Source organism: Eschrichtius robustus, chromosome 1 (assembly GCF_028021215.1).
Source record: "Eschrichtius robustus isolate mEscRob2 chromosome 1, mEscRob2.pri, whole genome shotgun sequence".
Lineage (NCBI taxonomy): Eukaryota > Metazoa > Chordata > Mammalia > Artiodactyla > Eschrichtiidae > Eschrichtius > Eschrichtius robustus.
In genome coordinates, this window is record NC_090824.1 from 192,427,933 (window position 1) to 192,448,020 (window position 20,088).

Here is a 20,088-nt window from a genome sequence, read left to right on the forward strand (position 1 = left end):
TTTAAAAAAATCTAGTCTGATAATCTCTGCTTTTCAATTGTGCTATTTAGGCAATTTACATTTAATGCAATTATTAATTAAATAGTAAATTACCTTTCTTAAAAACATAATTAATTACTTTTCTTTTAAGAGACTAAAAAGTAGAAAAAATCTTTTATATATTGTATACATGTTTAGCATTTCTACACTCTTCTTTTTCCTTTTGTATCATTTTTCTTCCATCTGAAGAACTTCCTTTAACATTTCTTATAGTGCAGTTTGCTGATTTACCCTCTCAATTTTATTTGCATGAAAAAAAAATCTTTAGTTAGCCTTCATCTTTAGTATATCAATTTATTGAGTGTAGAATTCTAGATTGACGGTTTTTTCTTTCAGTACTTAAAAGAAGTCTCCTGGCTCGCATCATTTCTAATAGGAAGTCTGTAGTCAATCTTTTCTTTGTTCCTCTTTAAATAATGACTTTTCTTCCGTTTCTCTCTCCATTATGTTTGTCTTCCTCTACATTTTTGAGCATCTGGGGCATATTTATAATAGCTGGTTTAGAAGCTTTCCTATTTCATCATCTCTGTCATTTCTAGGTTTATTTGTATTGATGGATTTTCCTCTTGGTTGTGGATTATATTTACTGCATGCCTGAAAATTTTGTTTGCATTTCAGGACACGGGATTTTTATATTGTTAGGTGCTGGATTTTGTTGTACTCCTTCAGAAATATTGGCCTTTGACCTGACACACAGTTCAGTTAGTTGGAATCAGACTGACCCTCTTGAGGCTGGCTTTTCTGCTTTATAGGGTGAGTCCGAGCAGCCTGAAGTCTAAGATCATTTAGATCATCACTACATAGGTGATTCCCTTCTGAAGACTCTATGCTATGCCTCGTGTATGCCTATCCCTGTGTGAGTTCTGCACATAGTGTGGCCTCTGCTTTATGGTGGTTCTTCAGCAGCCTTGGGAGTTTCATCTAAACATATGCAGATCAGGATTCAGCCAGTGATTTGAAGGGCCTCCTCTGCAGATCTCTTGAGATCTCCCCCTCATTGCTTCTCTTCTCCCTGGGATACTGCCCTACAAATGTAGCTTCCTTAGTCTCCCAGAACTCTTCGTCAAGTCGGTGAGACGACTGGGTTCTGCTTGCCTTTGGGCTGTATCCTGGAAACTACCTCCAGGTAGTAGCTCACCTCATTGGTTTCCCTGGTCTTAGAATCACAGCGCTGTGCTGCCTGTCGTCCAATGTCTGAAAAATTGTGGTTTCATCTATTTTGCCCAGTTTTATCATTGTTCATGGTAGGACAGCAGTTCCTTAGCTGTTAGTCCTTCAGGTTAGAAGTAACAACCCACTACACTTTTTCACCATTTTTGTGGCTATTATTGGAAAGGTATACTTCCATATGATCTTTAAGATAATTTTCTCCTCTTACAAAACCCCACTCCATAAAAAGTATAAGTGAAACACGGAATTTATATATTACTTTTTGGAAAGCTGACATCTGCATTGACGGTAGAAAAGCAATAGTAAGTACACTGATGCAGTGGCATGAATCAAAGTGGTGACTCTAAACTATACCGTTAGACAGATTCTTCCTTTTCGTGCACTTACACACACAAAAGCCAGCTTCACTTAAAAAGTTCTTAATAAAGCAGTAAAAATGATTGATTTTATCAACTCTTGCCACATGGGTAGGCTTCTTTTTAATATCCTGTGTGATGAAACAGAAAGTACTCATAAAGCAATTCTGCTGCATACTGAAGTCTCATGGTCAGCTTTAGGAAAAGCATGTGTGATGTTTGAACTGCAAGCTGAACTAGCTTCTTTTTTTTTTTTTTTGTAGGATACTACTTTTACTTAAAAGAATAACCAATAGACAGAATATGGTTATTCAGACTTGGGTATTGGGAGACATTTTCTTGCAAAAGAACAAAGTGAGCCTGCCACTTAAAGGAAACAACTGACAGTATTTGTTGCTAGTGATAAAATATGAGATTTCAGTAAAAACTAGCATTTTACAATTAGCAAATTGTATCTGACACCATGAGCTTAATATCTCCCCTATAATTAAAAGGCTTTTAAAATTTTTTTATTAAAGGGTAGTGATGTACAATGTTGTGTTAATTTTTGCTGTACAGCAAAGTGACTCAGTTATACATATATGTATTCTTTTTCATATTCTTTTCCATATGGTTTGTCACAGGGTATTGAATAGTGTTCCCTGTGCTACACAGTAGGACCTTGTTGTTTATCCATCCTATATATAATAGTTTGCATCTACTAATCCCAAACTCCCAATCCTTCCCTCCCCCATCAGTTGGCAATCACAAGTCTGTTTTCTATTTCTGTGAGTCTGTTTCTGTTTCATGGATACGTTCATCTGTGTCGTATTTTAGATTCCACATATAAGTGATATCATATTGTATTTGTCTTTCTTTTACTGACTTACCTCACTTAGTATGATAATCTCTAGATTATCTAGGTCCATCCATGGTGCTGCAAATGGCATTATTTCATTCTTTTTAATGGCTGAGTAGTATTCCATTGTGTGTGTGTGTGTGTGTGTGTATAAATATATATATATATATCAATCTATGTCTATGTCTATGTCTATATCTATACCACATCTTCTTTATCCTTTCATCTGTTGATGGAAATTTAGGTTTTTTTCTATGTCTGGGCTATTGTGAATAGTGCCGCTATGAACACTGGGGTGCATGTATCTTTTTGAATTATAGTTTTTTCTGTATATATGCCCAGGAGTGGGATTGCTGGATCATATGGCAACTCTATTTTTAGTTTTTTGAGGAACCTCCATTCTGTTCCATAGTGGCTGCACCAATTTACATTCCCACCAACAATAAAAGGCTTTTCTAAGGAGATGGAAGGGGTGATATTAATAAATGTGATTTTAAAAATATTATGTAATATAGTATGTCAATGTTTGGAAGACCTTCATAAATCAGTGAACTAATATTTTCCAAATGACCAATGCATGATGTTATAAAATCATGCACAAGTAAAAGATACATTTAAAGTTCAAGATACACCTGAAACTAACACAACATTGTAAATCAACTATACTCCAATAAAAATTTTTTTAAAATAATAAATAAAGTTCAAGATAGACTGATGGATTTTAATGTAACAGAGTAGGAAAAGTTTATCGATATGATTTCAGATTCCATACTGCAACTAACTTTTACAAAACTACCAGTTGTCGTGTTTGGGTGTAGTATCAAAGAAGAAAGCCCACAATTATCTGATTAAGATATTCCTCTTTTCAAAAAAAAAAAAAAAAAAAGATATTCCTCTTTTCCAGCTACATAGCTGTGTGAAGCTAGATTTTTTTCACATACTTTAAACTTTTTTTTTTTTTTTTTGGCTGCACCGTGAGGCTTGTGGGATCTTAGTTCCCCGACTAGGGATCGAACCCATGCCCCCTGCAGTAGAAGTGCAGAATCCTAACCACTGGACCACCAGGGAATTCCCTTTTTCACATACTTTAAACAAAATAACATATTACAGCAGATTGAATGCAGAAGCAGATGTGAGAATCTGGATTTCTTTTATTTAGGCTAGACATTAAATAGATTTGCAATAATGTAAATGAATACCACTCTTCTCCCTAAATTTTTTGAAAACGTCATGTTTCCACAAAAATGTTATTTCTATTAAGTTGTAACGTGTTTGCTATTGTTATTTTAAAATGAATTAATAATTTAAGATATTTTGTTTTAATTTTTAGTATGATAAATATTGTTGGTTATAATTCACATAAACAAAGCCTTTCTGAAATCTCTAAGAATTTTTATGAATAGAAAGAGGTTCTGAGCCCAGAAAGTTTAGGTTATCTGTTCTTTAAAGATTACATGGATCTCAGCAGTGAAAACTTCTGAATCTGGTGCCTTTCAAAATGGGAGATCTACAATCACATTTTCTTTCTTGATGCTGTCATTGCTTATTTCAGTTTTCTACCTTTTGTTGAACAATTTTGGTAGCTTAAATTTCTGTTAGGAAATCATTCCTATGTTTTGGGTTTTCAAATTTATTTCCATTGAGTTGCAGGTAGGATTTCTCGTATTTCCTTAAATGCTTTTTGTATCCTTGGTTATTTTTCCATTCTTATTCCTAACCTTGATTGTTTTCCTCCTGACTCACTCTTTTAATTAATTAATTATTTAAAAATTTTTAATCAATTTATTATTTATTTAAAAACATTGACGTATAATTGGTTTACAATACTATGTTAGTTTCAGGCATACAACATAGTGATTCAATATTTTTATAGATTATACTCCATTTAAAGTTACTATAAAATATCGGCTACATTCCCTATGCTGTACAATATATCCTTGTAACTTTTTTATTTTATACCTTTTAGTTTGTACCTCTTACTCCCCTTCCCCGTCTTGCCCCTCCCCTTTCCCTCTCTCCACTGGTTTGTTCTCTGTGTCTGTGAGTCTGTTCCTGCTTTGTTATATTCATTTGTTTGTTTTATTTTTCAGATTCCACATATAAGTGAAAACATACAGTGTTTGTCTTTCTCTGTCTTATTTCATTAAGCACAATACCCTTTACGTCCATCCATGTTGTTGCAAATGGCACTGGGCTCACTCTTTATTTCATTCATTTTACATACCCCACTAATAAAACAGTATGAAAGCTTTGGGACAAAGAGGATAGAAGGGATGACCAGAGTAGACAAGAAGTGTCAAGGAAGAAGGAAAGGGGACTGATGTGGTATATGGTCTGTCCCTCTCATCTGATCACTGGGAAAGTCCAAGAGAAAAATATGTCAGTGGGGATTGTCCGCTGGTCTCTCAACCAGGGTCACTGCTGCTTACAAACCTACCAGGATCCAAACTCTGCTTCTCAACTTTGAGCATCCTTAAATTCAGTTTCGCTAGTGTCACCAGCTCTGGAGCAACTGGCTAACGTTATTGACAAAAATGACTGATGTAAAAACTAGCATGCCGACTTAATAGTCTCCTGACAACTGAACCACGGTACCTGTGTCTACCGGCCAAAGCATTTCTTCTCTTTGCAGGCGCGTGTTTGTGGTTTCCTAGAGACTGCTCTTGGAGATGCATTTGTAAGGAAGTGAGGAAGGCAGGATTTGGCAGAGGGAGAAGCGTCCAGCTTTGACACTGCGAGGAAGTGTCAACTGAGATCTGCCGTGGTCCTTGGGGAGCTGGGAGCTAAAATGACCCTTTAGAGTTGCCCTAAGTTGAGGCAATGGGGCTGGGCCTTGAAATCTCCAGTCGGTCCCTGGTGGTGGGCGCCCCCCTGGGAGGGGCTGTAACCTTGGCTGAGGCAGGTCCCTGCACCCTGGGTCTGTACCCGTGAGGGAGGCAGCTGTGTGTCCCCAGCTCCTGGCAGATGGGGGATGGGTGCCTTGGCCGTGAACAGAGTGTCTGTGCAGAGTCCCACAGCACTCACTACAAACATGTTTGTTGTGAAATGCATCCTGAATTCAGAAACAGTAAAATGTGAAAGAAGTATACCTTAAAAAGGTAAATTCAGTAGTGTTTTTGGTATGGAGGTGGAAGCTAGACTCCTGGAAGACCAAAGTAGAGAACTGGAAATCCAGAGGCTTTGTTTCCATTGTCTGTCAGTCATGATTCTTCTTGCAAACCTGTTTTACTTTTTTTCCTTGATATTCAAACTTTGTCTGCTGAATAGTTTAGCAAAGCCCACATGGCAAGTGGGTAATGACCAGTGCTGTGCTGGTAAATGTTTAAAAACTGGCCCCTAAAGGAAAGGAAGTGTGCACAGATATTCGTATAATTTTTACTGATGTAAAGGATACGGAGGACAATTTATAGGCAGTAATGAATGATACTATACTCTTTATTGTAAATTCCATATAGCCAATTGATTCTCACAGAATGCTTTCATTGATTTTTGTAGAACTCTTGTGTTCCCAGCCAACCTATAGTAATAATTGATGAATGCGTCCAGCTTTGACATGAATCCTTACTTAAATTAATGAAGAAAACAAAAGTGAAACAACAAAGATGCGTGTCAGAACTTCACATGTGTGTCAGTGACGTAAGAGACTTTGTTGAATCACATAATAGTTTTCAAATCCTGGAAGAATATCTCCTCAAATCTTTGTCCTCTTTACTATGTAATGGCTATAGACGCGATGCTTTAAATTTCATTTGCATCAGTGGTTCTCAACTGGGGAGAGATTTTGCCTGTCAGGGGACAGTTGGCAGCGTCCAGAGACATTTTTGGTTGTCACAACTACAGAAGGGGTGTTACCGGCATCTACTGGGTAGGGTTAACAACATTTCTCCTCCAGAAAAGAATTATCTGGCCCAAGGTTGAGAAACATTTATTAACATTTTTAACGTTTTCCCCATAACTTTTTAAAGCTTAGACAATCAACAAAACAATAAATCAAGTCCAGATTGGTAGCATTTGCCAATTTCTGTGGTGTAAATATTCCCATTATGGCTAATTTCAAGCTACCAACATGAGGTCCTCAACTGTGGCGTCAGGGAAAGACATGCAGTTAGTTCAACATTATATTTCTACCACAACGGTGCAACAGTCATAACTAACTCCAAGAGCATAAATAATAGTAAAATGCAGTAATATAATTAGTAAGTAATAGGTTCTGTGTATTTATTACCATTGTTTATAACATAATGTATTTAATTGTTAATAAACTTTTAACTTTTAACCATGGCTATGCTTAACAGCTGAGTCCAAAATTCTTAAAAATTGAGCCGTGGGCTCTTGCAGGTCAGAATGGACTGGTCTGGCTCAAGCATGCCAATGGAACGGTTTCCACCACTCTCCAGGTCACACCTTCTGCACTTGCAAAGACTGACTCAATTCCATTGTCAATTTTCTAGGGCACAGACTCTGGCCCAGATGAGGTCAGCTACCAGCCCACGGTGTGACCACACAAAAGCAGGCCTGTGAATATGGCTGGATCCAAATGCGGCCTGCATCTTCTATTTAGGAAATCTGTAGAAGCACCACCGTGACTGGGCAGGCACCCTGAGAGGCCCCATAACAGTGCGGCAGACACTGACACAGCTTCCTCCCCCGTCCTGTTTATCAGGACTTCGTGCAAACCGACGTTCTGACTCATCTGCCACCCGAGATTCCAACATAATATATTAGATCAGTGGTTCTCAAAGTGTGGTCCCTGGATCCACAGCAAACGCCTCATTTGGGAGCTTGTTCAAAAAGCAAATTCTTGGGCTCCTCCACAGACCTTTTCTGGGGGATGTAGACCCCCAGACCAGGTGTCAAAAACTCCTCTGGGTTATTCGGAGGCGTGTTGAAGATGGAGGGCTACTGTATGAGATTTAAAAAAAAAAAATTTCTTTTTTCGTTTGTTTGTGGCCACACCGCTTGGCTTGCAGGATCTTAGTTCCACGACCAGGGGTTGAACCCTGGCCCTGGCAGTGAAAGTGCCGAGTCCTAACCACTGGACCACCAGGGTACTCCCTATATGTGATTGTATAGCTTTCAAAAAAGAAGTTACATTCTATCCTTTAGGACAGCAACAAAACAAACCCAGATGGTCCTGAGTATATTTGTTATTTCCTCCATTCTCCAGAAATGACAGATACTCTCTTAGGATGGGTTACTTCAACAGAAGAATAATCTCATCAATCATATACATATTGATTTTTACTATTTCTTCTTTTAATTCCTGTGAATACTTTAAATAGCCCCATACATGCTACTAAATTGTATTTATCTTTTATAATTTAACTTTTAGCTGGTAACATCCTCAAGGGTAGGGATTATGTATTGTATTTGGTTTAAGCCACAGAACTTAATATACTACAGAGCTCATAGAAGACATTTAAATATTGATTGAATAAGTATGAAGGTTAAAAAAAATTCTCTTTTTTTTTTGTCTGATCCTTTGTTTTCTTTTACTGGCGTTATTTAAAATTTATCATACATAATTTCTAAAGTAGTAGTGCTGAAATTTTATAAAGAATTTCAATAATAATTAAATAAAACAGAAAATGACTGCTCTCTGGATTTTTTTTCCCAAATTATGGAATTTGTACAATTATAGTATAAAGAAGAAGAATCACCAGAGGGTCCATTGACAGGCAGCAATCTGATATTTGGATATGTTTCCTTCTAATCATTTTTCTAGGTTTATATGCTTTTCTTACCAAATGGAGACTATATGCTATTTTTCTAGTTTCGTTATCCTACTTTTTTATTAAACATTATGTCATGAGCATTCTCATATCACTGAATTTTTTTGGAACATATTATTCAGTTGTACGTCTGAACTATGACTTATCTAACCGTTCCCCCATTTACGACATTTGGATTGTTTCCAACATTTCACTTTTTACATAACTGTTGTGATGGAAGGGGATGCACGAGTCCTTAGAATCAGGATTGAGTGTTTCTAAGCTCACCTGGTCATCTTTTTTCCCCTTTTATATTGAAAAGCTTCCTTATCAGTTTGCTTGTTCAAGCGCACGTCTTTCCTATTCTTCCATTTCAGGCCCTTATCAGGATTTAATGCGCATGTTTACATAAACATCAAAATCAATGAACGTCTGAAATTTAAAAGGAGCCTTTTTACAGAAGCACTATCTTCCCTGGTTTACACGAATTATCTCCCATCCGGCCAGGTGTTCCTTCTCTGTAAACTTCCATTACTGTTACAATCACCTGCATCGACTCTTCAGGTTTTTTCGTCATAATTTCTAAACCCTAAATCAGGAAAAAGCTAATAAATTATTATTTGCTTATTGAATTATAGGTGACCCATGAAACAGAAATCCATGTAAGAATGTTACCATGTTTATTATTTCAAGGAGTTTTTTTTTTTTTTTTTTGGTAAAAGCTTTCAAAAGCCCTAAAAATTAGCAAAGCATCTTAGCTCAGAGTGAATTAACTTCCTATGTTAATTTATTTCTGGCAAAAGTCAGATATCTTTCAGATGAAATATAACCCAACACACACGTATACAATAAAAATACTTTGTAAATCGAAACAAACAATTCTCTATCTTTTATTTTGCTAAACCATCTCACCCATTACGAACCGACTGAACTGAATAATATTTCTTTCCTTTTTGGGTGGGGAAAAGTAATGTGTCAAATATTGTTCAGTAATGACTTAACTAGAAATTTAAAAACAGCTTCAATGGCATAGAACCAAAAATAAATGCATTGTAAACAATTTTTAGGTCTTTTTAAAAAATAAATTTATTTGTTTATTTTTGGGTGCGTTGGGTCTTCGCTGCTGCGCACGGGCTTTCTCTAGTTGCAGCGAGCGGGGGCTACTCTTCTTTTTGCTGCGCCGGCTTCTCATTGCGGTGGCTTCTCTTGTTGCGGAGCACGGGCTGTAGGCGCGTGGGCTTCAGTAGTTGTGGCTCACAGGCTCAGTAGTTGTGGCGCACAGGGTTTGTTGTTCCGCAGCATGTGTGATCTTCCCCGACCAGGGCTTGAACTGCTGTCCCCTGCATTGGCAGGAGGATTCTTAACCACTGCGCCACCAGGGAAGCCCTAGTTTTTAGGTCTTTTAAAAATTAAAGTCTCTGATATAATTTTTTCACCAATTTAATTTTTCTTCTTGGGTTGGACTTAAAAAATGAAAATCTCTGATTACATCTCCAATCATCTCACTGAAAATCTTGATTGCTGAACACGTGACCAAAGAGATTATCTCAGATTCCTGGGGTAAATTATCACCAAGATATGTAAGCAATCTAGAACTCAGGGAGGAGAGACAACTCTACCTCTGAAATGACTTAAATGGATGGAATTGCCTAAGTTTACTGGAAGTTTCACAGGCTAGCAATGAAGACTATACTTTTGAGCTAGTATTATCGTCCAGGGTTTTCTCACTCCAGCACATTGATTTTGGCAAGCAGGTAACTTCAGGAACTCCGACGTGAACTTCTCGTATAATAAGTAAAGATCTGGCGTTAATGAACATAATTGAGGTGTTTTGCTAAGGAGCTTTTGCACCTGAACTAGCAGGTACAAGCAGGTATAATAACTTTTTCTCCTTTTAAGATTGAAGTATAGTTGACATAGGTATATAACTTATTAAACAATGCAGCATCGATTTAGAAGACTCGTGTTTCAGCCCACGTTTGTTCGTGCATCCATGGATGGGAAACTACAAGCGCACTGCCGGAGGGCGCCGCCAGGGGCGCTAACCCTCAGCGGCTTCGTCAACAACAGGCGCCCTGGAGCGCTCTTTCCTCTCGCTCACCTCAGCTTCCGCCGGAAGCGGCTCTGTCAGTTGTTGCCTTTCGGTTTTTGGGCTCGGTATGTGTAGTGCGTTCGCGGCGGCTGGCTGGATGAAAAGGCTTGGTCCAGGGAGCCGGAGAGAGAAGAAGAAAACTCGAGCTTCAACCCGGGCAGCGAGATGGACGTTCTGAAATCGGAGATCCTCCGGAAGCGGCAGCTGGTGGAGGACAGGAACCTGTTGGTGGTGAGGATCCTTGGGGTCGTGGGGCGTTGGCGACGGAGGAGCTGAGCGTTTGCGTGGGGGAGGGGAGGCTGGGGGAGGGGAACGGTACTGAAAGGGTCCTTGCCGGATGGGGTTTAGCCAGAGCCCCGCCGCTACCCCGGAGCGGCTCCCTCTAGACCGCTGTGCCCTTGGCAATCACTTGGGAGCCTTTGGGGTGGAGGTGTGGGAATTGCAGGAAACCCCGAGATTTTGGCGATTTCCCCTACCCGCCGCCCCACCTGTTCCTTATCCCCATTCCCATCTGCCGGTTATTCTTCGGACGTGCCCCAGTTTTTCTGGCCGTTCACTTCTGTCGTTTTAGGAAGGGTTTGTGCTTTATGTATACTTCTTGTTTTGTCTCGCAGGATATTACAAAGTTGTGGTCCAGGACCAAGACTTAATAAAGTTAATAATTTTACTACTTCATCAAGGAGATAGTTAAGTGAAACTGCCCCCCCCCCCCCATTAGTGCTGAGCATTGAAGAATCATTGACAGCTGGTACAGTTTAGTGCCATTGTCTTGATTCTTGTGAAGCCTTCAGGAGACTTACCATGGCTTTTCACCCTTCGTATAAATGGTAACAGAGTGAATAGGCAAATAATACCTTAGTACTGAAAATAGTTTTGACCTCACGGACCCTCTCAAGGAGTCTCAAGGACGCCAGGGGTCTCGTGGACCACACTTTGAGAACAGTCCGACTTAGGTCTTTGGATGTAGCGTATGATTGATGTTTATGATATAGTGCAAGTAAGTTGGGATTGTTTGCTTGGCAGATGGCAGCTTTCCTAATCATTGAAACTTTAAAAACAATTAACAAAGTGGAACTAATTAAATAGAATGTTATTTAGCAAATGCGCGGGGAGCGGGGAGAGAGCTTGTCCATAGTTGTAACTGGTATTTTCATCTGTAACTCAGGGGCCTTTTTCTTTTGATGAGTGGTTTCGGAGTATTTGAAAAAGCTAATTTAGATGTTGAAATGCATAGTGGGTGTTAGAGCCAGGTGTTGAAATTTAAAGTGCTTTAGAGGGAAAATTGAATCACGAAAAGCTGAGCTCACTCTCCGGGCTTACAGTGCTGTGTTTGCATAATCAGGTTCTTTGTTATGGAAATAGACCAGCCTTTAAAAATGATCAATTACAAAAACACTGATTCTACATAATTGTTCTTAATTTATCATCACATATAAACTTTTTCTGGAATGTCTTTCATTTTGTAATTTGATAGTTGATTTAATTACTCAGATAACCCTGGCCAGAAGGTAAGATTGATTTCCCAATTAATACCAGCAAAGGAAATACATGAAATGGGGATTAAAATACTGAAAGTCATAGTTCTGGTAATGTTAATAGTAATCTGCAAAGCATTATGCAGAATGCTTCATATCTCATACCTCATATAATTTGTACAGCAGTCCCATAAAATTACTGCTACTCCCATTTATAGATGAGGAAATTGAAGCTAAAAGAAGTTAGATTGATTTACAGACTCGCACAGCTAGCAAGAGATAGAGCCTGAATTTGAATCCATCTCTCCCACTCTCAAGCTTGCTCTCTTCACCACTACAGACAGGCTGTTTATTTATCTCCACCCTGTGAACATAGAACTAGTTTTGATAGGGTTGATCTAAGAATTAATTACTTAAAATTAAATTAACATATGTGAAAAGCACCCTAATATGCTTTCTCATTTGAGCTTTCCAACAGCTCTGCTTGGTGCATAGGGCAGTTAGGATGCTCTTTCCACGGATGACGAAGCCGAGACTTCATCGTGCCCATGAGGGTTGCATCATTTTCTCCTAGCCCTGTGGCAGGGCGGGGTGGATCTCAGGTCCCCACCTGTGGGTGAGTGCTCCTGCATAACATAGGGCCGCACGTGTAACTGGACAACTTTTCTTTTTTAGGCCTGGGGAGACAGTCATTTGCTTTGCAGCTGTAAAATTTTAACACAGAATCATTTGCTTTATAGCCTTTATCTTTCTGTATCATAGTGTCTGTCAGTAACTTTCAAACTTTTTTTCACTGCCCTAAGCCACAGTAAGAAATAAATCTGTATTTTCATCAGATAGTATGAAAAAAGTTTCATGCAACATTTGTCTTAACTACATGTGATTCTATCATATGTTTCACTGTTTTAATCCATCCTGTTTCATTTTTAAAAACAATTCTGATTGGGGGTCAGTGAATCCTTTTCATTACCCTTTCTGTAGCTGGGAAACACCTGTTTCTGTTGTATTGTTCTTCCAGAAGCGCCACCTCCTCTTTGGTCATTTTGAGTGATGTCCCAGCTTTTTTTTTTTTTTTTTTTTTTAAGCTTTATTGAACTATAGTTGATTTGCAATGTAGTGTTTAATTTCTGCTGTGATTTCTACAGCAAAGTGATTCAGTTATACATATATATTCTTTTTCATTATGGTTTATCACAGGGTGTTGAATATAGTTCCCTGTGCTATACAGTAGGACCTTGTTGTTTATCCATCCTATAGATAGCATGGTGTCCCAGCTTTTTACTGTTAGTCTGAGAGTTGGATAGTAAACACTCAGCTTGTGAGAGCCCCTTTGTTAAAACTGGAGGAGCTCCTAAAGTAGCCTCCTGTCACCTGTGCTAAATGCTCCACCTGGTGTAACTACTTGGAGGTAAATGTGGTATCTGTATTGCTAGAATGCCAGTGCTTTGGAGCCCCGGTGTTGGTGAGTCTTCATTTAACACAAAGCCTCATTTATGGGGAAAGCCAGGCTACTGCAGGACTCAGCGGGGCTTAATTAGCAGTTTTATTAGTTGCAATTTTGAGCATGGACATTGTGTAGAATTTTAGCTTTGTTTTTTTCTCCAATATTTTTTGAATATTTCTTATATTCAAGATACTACACTGTGTGCCACAGAGGATTTTTTTAAAAAGTAATGCTTGGTCCTTTTCTTTAAGGAACCTACTTTCAGTTTTACAGAGAAAAGGGAAGCCATCAGGCAAGAAATGCCTCCCCTTTCCCCTGTTAAAGCGGCTGAGGTATTGGCTGTATGTTGGGTCAAACCTTCCACTTACATGTAGGAGCCCAGCTGTCATCTTTTGTAGCGTCATCAGAATCTGAATAGCGCTTGTCTCCTTTCTTTCTGTGTCTTCAGTCTCTACTGGCTTATCTCCAGCAGCACCGAAACATACACATCTCTCCCATCTTTTTTTTTTTAAACACAGCCGTCCTTTTTCTTTACAGCCAAGCTTCTTATTGTTTCCTACTCACTCCTTAACCTGATTTCTGCCCTGACAGTTACACTGAATCCATCCTCATCAGGGGCTGCAGTGACCTCCATGCTTTCTTAACCTCAGCATCATTTGCACTTGGCTGGTCCACTTTCTTCAGTCTTCCCTTGACGTCTCTTACCCCACAGCGTCCTGTTTTTCCTTCTTCTCAGGCTGCTTATTCCTGATCTCCTTTACAGGCGTCTTCTTTCTTTGTTTTTTTATTGTTTAGTTTTTAATCCCTTAAATGTTGGTTTTCCTTAAAGTTCAGGCCTAGGCTACTTTCTCTTCACACTGAAAATTCTCTTATATTAATTTCATATTCACCTCTAGATTTCAGTTGCCACCTGTAACGGGGTTCTTAAGTGGAGCCTTTGGATGGACTTCAGAGTATCCATCAGTTCCTTGAAATATTATAAAAAATTTTGCGTGTATGTATACATGTGACCCCTCTTCCCCTCCTCCTGTTGATGATATTATTAAAGGAACCTTTGGGGCTTCCCTGGTGGCACACTGGTTAAGAATCCGCCTGCCAATGCAGGGGACACGGGTTCGAGCCCTGGTCCAGGATGATCCCACATGCCGCGGAGCAGCTAAGCCCGTGCGCCACAACTACTGAGCCTGCGCTCTAGAGCCCACGAGCCGCAACTACTGAGCCCGTGGGCCACAACTAAAGCCCGCGTGTCTAGAGCCCGTGCTCCGCAACAGGAGAAGCCACTGCAATGAGAAACCCACGTATCGCAACAAAGAGTAGCCCCCTCTCGCTGCAACTAGAGAAAGCCCGCACGCAGCAACGAAGACCCAACGCAGCCAAAAATAAATAAATAAATATATTAAAAAAAATAAAGGGATCTTTGACAAAAAGGTCAAGAACCAGTCATTTCTGGGCTGGTGAAAATCTCTGTGCCCATTTATCCCTACCACCGGTCAGCTGTTCCAGTTCTAAACCTGTTTCATTTATTCAGGTTTTTGAACTTGCCTTTCTTCACACTTGTTCCTCGCTTTGCTTGCACGGTCTTCTATAATCCTCTCCAACGCCTCTTTCTTTAGTGGTCATTTAGGAGCCTTTCATGGTTTCTTTGGTATAGTCAGAAAACAGTGTGGTAGGGAGTTTGTCATGTTGATACCATGTTTTGACATCTGCAGAGAAGATTTATTTTCCCCAGCATTTCACTGTGAAAAATGTTAAATGTACCGAAAACTCAGAAGAATTGTGCAGTGAACACCCATACGCCTACCATCTAGATATCGCGATTAAACCTGCGATTAATATTTTAATATGTTTGTTTTATCATGTAACTGTCCATCTCTCCATCATTGTATATCCATTCATCAATCCATCTAGCAATGCAGAAACTACTTTTACCTCAGAATAGTAAAACAGGCAGAACATTTTAGGATAGTGGAAGGCTGCTTCTCCACAATTGACAAGAGGCACTCACAAGCTAAGTCATTACTGTTTCACCTATCACAGATGGACCATAAAAGGCTGGGAAACTACTTGGAATGACCAAAGGTGAGGCGGCTCTTGTGGAACAGCAAATCCATAGACAAGTGTTTTCCAGCTGCAGACGGGGTCATGAAGACAATGTACTGATCTTTATGCATTTCAGATTAATTTACAGACATGGATACACTTTACCCCTAAAATGTAATGTAACGTAATTGCCAAAATATAATATGGCATGTATATCATTGACTAGTGTTCAGCGTTTGTTTATACTTTTTTTGGTATGTCAGCAAAATTTTATGTATGAAGAAATACACAAATCATAAGTGTACCATTCAGTGAATTTTGACAAATGCATATGCTTGTGTATCCCAGTCTGTATCAAGATACAGACTCTTACCCTCATTCCACCTTCCAGTCAGCCCCTCCCCCCAGAAGAAACTGCTGTACTGATATCTTTCCACGGTCCCTTGGTTTTGCCAGCCCTATAACTTCACATAAATGGGATCATACTATGTACTCTTATATGACCCACTTTGTTTAATCTGAGTAATGTTTTGAATTTTATTCATGTTGTTGCATGTATCAGTTGTTTACTCCTTTTATTGCTGAGAAGTATTCCGTTATACAAATAGACCCAGTTTGTTAATCTGTTCTTCTGATAATGGGCAGCTGGGTTGTTTCCAGGATTTAGCAATTATGAATAAATCTGCTGTGGACCCTCTTGTGCAAGTATCATGTTTTCATTGCTCTTAGGAAAATGCTAGGGAGTGGAATTGCTATGTCATGGTGTACGTTATGGGTTTAGTTTTATAGAACTCCACCAGACCTTTTTCCAAAGTGGTTGGACCGTGTCACATCTCCACTAGCAAAGTAAAAGGGTTCAGATCTTTACATTGTGTCAACAGTTTGTGTTGTCAGTCTTTAGTTTCAGCCATTCTGGTGTATGTAATAAGCCAACTTACCAATTTTTCATGGTGATTGTTGACCGTATCCTATCTAGGAATATAAAATAGTATAACCTGTTGGAAAACAGTTTGGTAATGTCTTAAAAAGAAAACATAGGCCTGCTACGTGATCGAGCTATTCCACTCCTAGACATTTACTCAGGAGAGTAAGATTTTTTTTTTTTAATTAATTAATTAATTCTTGGCTGCGTTGTGTCTTCGTTGCTGCGTGCAGGCTTTTCTCTAGTTGTGGCGAGCGGGGGCTACTCTTCGTTGCGGTGCTCGGGCTTCTCATTGCGGTGACTTCTTATTGTGGAGCACGGGCTCTAGGTGCACGGGCTTCAGTAGTTGTGGCACGCGGGCTTCAGTAGTTGTGGCTCGTGGGCTTCAGTAGTTGTGGCTCGTGGGCTCTAGAGCGCAGGCTCAGTAGTTGTGGCGCGTGGGCTTAGTTGCTCCACAGTACGTGGGATCTTCCCGGACCAGGGATCGAACCCATGTCTCTTGCATTGGCAGGCGGATCCTTAACCACTGCACCACCAGAGAAGCCCAAGATACTCTTATTATAAGAGCTAAAAGCTTTATGGTTTCATCTTTGATAAAAAACAGTTAAAAATTTTTTTGAATCAGTTTCTTTGTATGATGGGAGGTAGGGGTGTGGTTTATTGTTTCCATGTGATTATCCATTTGTTCCAGCACCATTTATTGAAAATATTTTTCTTTTCCCTTTGGTTGCTTTTGGCATCATCAAAAATCAGTAATAGTTTAACTGTGGCTCCGTTCTGGGTGCTCTGCTCCCTTGTCCTAATCTGTTTGTTGATCCTTATGCCCGTGCCACACTGTCTTGATTGCTGTCGCAGTCTGGTGAGTTGTAATGTCAGGCAGTGTAAATGCTACCACTCTTTTTAATTTAATTTAATTTTTATTGAAGTATAGTTGCTGTACAATATTATATAAGTTACAGGTATACAATACAGTGATTCACAATTTTTAAAGGCTGTATTCCATTTATAGTTATTATAAAGTAATGGCTCTATTCCCTGTGTTGTACAATACATCCTTGTAGCTTATTTTATACCTAATAATTTGTACCTCTTACTCCCCTCCCACTATATTGCCCTCCCCATTCTCCTCTCTCCACTGGTAACCACTAGTTTGTTCTCTATTATATCTGTGAGTCTGTTTTTTTAAAATATTCACTAGTTTGTTGTACTTTTTAGATTCCACGTACAAGTGATATCATACAGTAGTTGTCTTTCTCTGTCTGCTTCACTTAGCAAATGCCCTCCAAGTCCATCCATGTTGCTGCAAAAGGCAAAATTTTATTCTTTTTTGTGGCTGAGTAGTATTTCATCGTGTATATATACCACATCTTCTTTATCCATTCATTTGTTGATGGACACTTAGGTTGCTTCCATATTGTGCTATTTATTTTTTAAGCAGCTTTATTGAGGTATCATTGACACACAGTAAACCGCACATATTTAAAGTGTACAGTTTGGTGAGTTTTGCCATGTTTACACCTGGATGCTGTCACCACAGTGAAGAGAGTGAACGTGTTCATCTCACCCCAGAGTTTCCTTGTGCCCCTTTGTGATCCTGCTTTCCCGCCCCGCCTGTGCCCTACCCACCCTGCCCACAGGCTACCACCGGTCTCCCTTCTGTTACTTTACATTAGTTTGCATTTTGTAGAGTTTTATGTAAACAGAATTGTTCAGTATGTTCCTCTCTTATCTGCTTTCTTTCAATCAGCCTAATAATTTTGAGATTCATTTATGCATTTGTCTGTATCAAGACTTCATTATTTTTGTTACTGAGCGGTATTCCACCATTGTATGGATATACCTCAATTTGTTTATTCATTAGCCTGTTGATGGGCATTCAGATTGTTTCCATTTTTTTGGCTCTTATGATAAAGCTGCTGTGAACATTGGTGTGCAGGTTTCTGTGTGGACGTACGCTTTGATTCTCTTGAGTAAGTGCCTAGGAGTGCAGTGGTCGGATCATACAGTAAGTGTCTGTTTAACTTTATTTTCTTAAAGACTTTGTAAGATTGGTGTTATTTCTTGCATACATTTTTTACATAATTTTATATGTAATGATATAAATATATATAATTATGAAGTACATAGAATTCACCTGTGCAGGGTAGATTTCGGTATAGTTTCCTATTTTGGATGGCATCACTGAGAAAACATACTGCCTGGCTAACAGGATCCCTTGACAGTTGACAGTTCTTTCACTTTGAAAATCACTGTGTCTCTTTAAATTGTGTTTGAGTGCCCAACCATTAGGTTTATTACCTGAGACTCTTTAAGGCTTATTTCCATTCTTCAGCCAGAAACTGACCCTACCACGTGGTTCGTGGTCTCACACATACTGCTCTGCTTTGGATGTCCGGGCTGTGTATGTTAGCTCTCCAGTGTCTTTTGGTAGAACTCTTCATGATGTTTGTGTTTCATTTATATAAACACTAAAAACCTTAATCTGATTGAAGGAATGATGCTTCTAGTTAATGAAATGGTGACAGTCACGTTGCCTGTGGTTTTTACATTTTGACTCTCCCTCGTTAGCGTGGGCCGACGTTTCCGGTGATGGGGTAGAAACACTTGTTCTCTTTAGACCCGCGAATCTCAGGTTTATAATCCAGACAGTACAGCTTGGACAAAGTCCAAGAATAACATGTATGAAGCACCACCAGGAATTAGGTTCTGTCTTTAAAAGGAGAAGTGCTCTTTATGTATACCCTTTTCAACTCGCTTCTAAAATCTGCAGGAGTGAGAGGCCCAATGGAAGGGTCAGGTGCTTTAGGAGAGAACCCAAATAAATTTACTGTCAGTTCACATGCTGTCTTAAAATCCTTACCAGCCACTTTCAGACTTGTGTTTGTAGGGTTCTGTTGTATATTCTGTCGTTAATTCAGCAAACTTAGAGTTCAAAATCTTTGAATATAGCCAGAAAGGAAACTAAATTTGTGAAATGAGTAAACAAGTCCTAAAGTCTCATTGGGGCTCCATTACTAGAGAGCTGTTTAACTTTGGGCAAGTTCTCTACCCTGCCTGACTTACCTATAAAGGGGGGTGTATTATTAATGCTTACATCCTACAATTTCAATTCTGTCATAAATGTATCCACCATACTTTGTATTTCAAAGTATGTTTTCAGTGTGCTTTATAAAATAATGTTTTATAATTAGATGTCACTGCTTAACTTGCTTTTCTTATATAAACTGCTCTTGTTTCTAAACAAAAAGTGTGCAGAGTGACATCTGAAACATGGTAGGGAACCTTTTGTTTTTGATAACCTTTTGTTGTCCTGAAGTGAGGGGTCACATAGTATGAAGCAAAATGTTTATATTTTTCTCACTAGGACTCTTTAAAATGAAAAGCAAATTAATTTTCAAAAATTAAATTTATTGTTAATAGGTAATGCATTCAAATGATTCAAAATTCAAAACATACTAAAGGGTGTACAATAAAAAGTTTCCTTTTTACCCATGTCCCGCAGCTGTACAGCTCACCTCCTCCAGAGCAGCTAACGTTATCAATTTTGGGGTCTCCTAGAGTTATTTCATGCATATAAAAGCAAATGTGAAGAAGCAAATGTCTTTTCTCCTTTTTGAATACAAACGGTAGCATACTAGATTCACTCTTCTGCACTTGCTTTTTTCATTTATAAAAATATAGAAACCACTTAATTAAAAAAAAACAACCCTCCTTTAACAGAAACCGAGGAAACCCTGAAATTGAAACAATAAAAGAAAGAACTATAGTAACCAATATGAAAGTTACTGGAAAACAGTAAATAATAAAACAATAATTAGGGCAAATAATGCATTAATATGTTCTAATAAATTGGAAAATCAAAGTGAAATAAGTGACAAAAAAACAAGAAATAGAAAATCTGAACAAATCAGTAGGTAAGGAAGAAACAAGAAAGTTGTCTGACAGCCAAGAGAAGAAAGCAGTTGAAGAAGGAGGGAATTAGCAGTTGACCTGAAGATCCT

At 38.9% G+C, this 20,088-nt stretch overlaps 1 protein-coding gene and 1 non-coding gene across 4 annotated transcripts in view; one reads left to right on the forward strand and one right to left on the reverse strand.

Moving 5' to 3' along the window:
* Nucleotides 1-3,398: 3,398 nt before the first annotated feature.
* TRNAR-UCU (transfer RNA arginine (anticodon UCU)) lies at nucleotides 3,399-3,471 on the reverse strand. The gene has a single exon. It is a non-coding gene; the product is annotated as a tRNA-Arg (tRNA).
* Nucleotides 3,472-10,235: 6,764 nt separating this feature from the next.
* The window catches only part of PRPF18 (pre-mRNA processing factor 18), a 54,426-nt gene continuing 44,573 nt past the window's right edge, over nucleotides 10,236-20,088 (forward strand). For all 3 annotated transcript variants that reach the window (XR_011076054.1, XM_068561704.1, XM_068561714.1), the window contains exon 1: nucleotides 10,236-10,437. Coding sequence is in view for 2 of the 3 variants with exons in the window: in XM_068561704.1 (XP_068417805.1) it covers nucleotides 10,372-10,437 (66 nt within the window). In the remaining variant the exon portion in view is untranslated. The remainder of the gene's footprint in view (nucleotides 10,438-20,088) is intronic.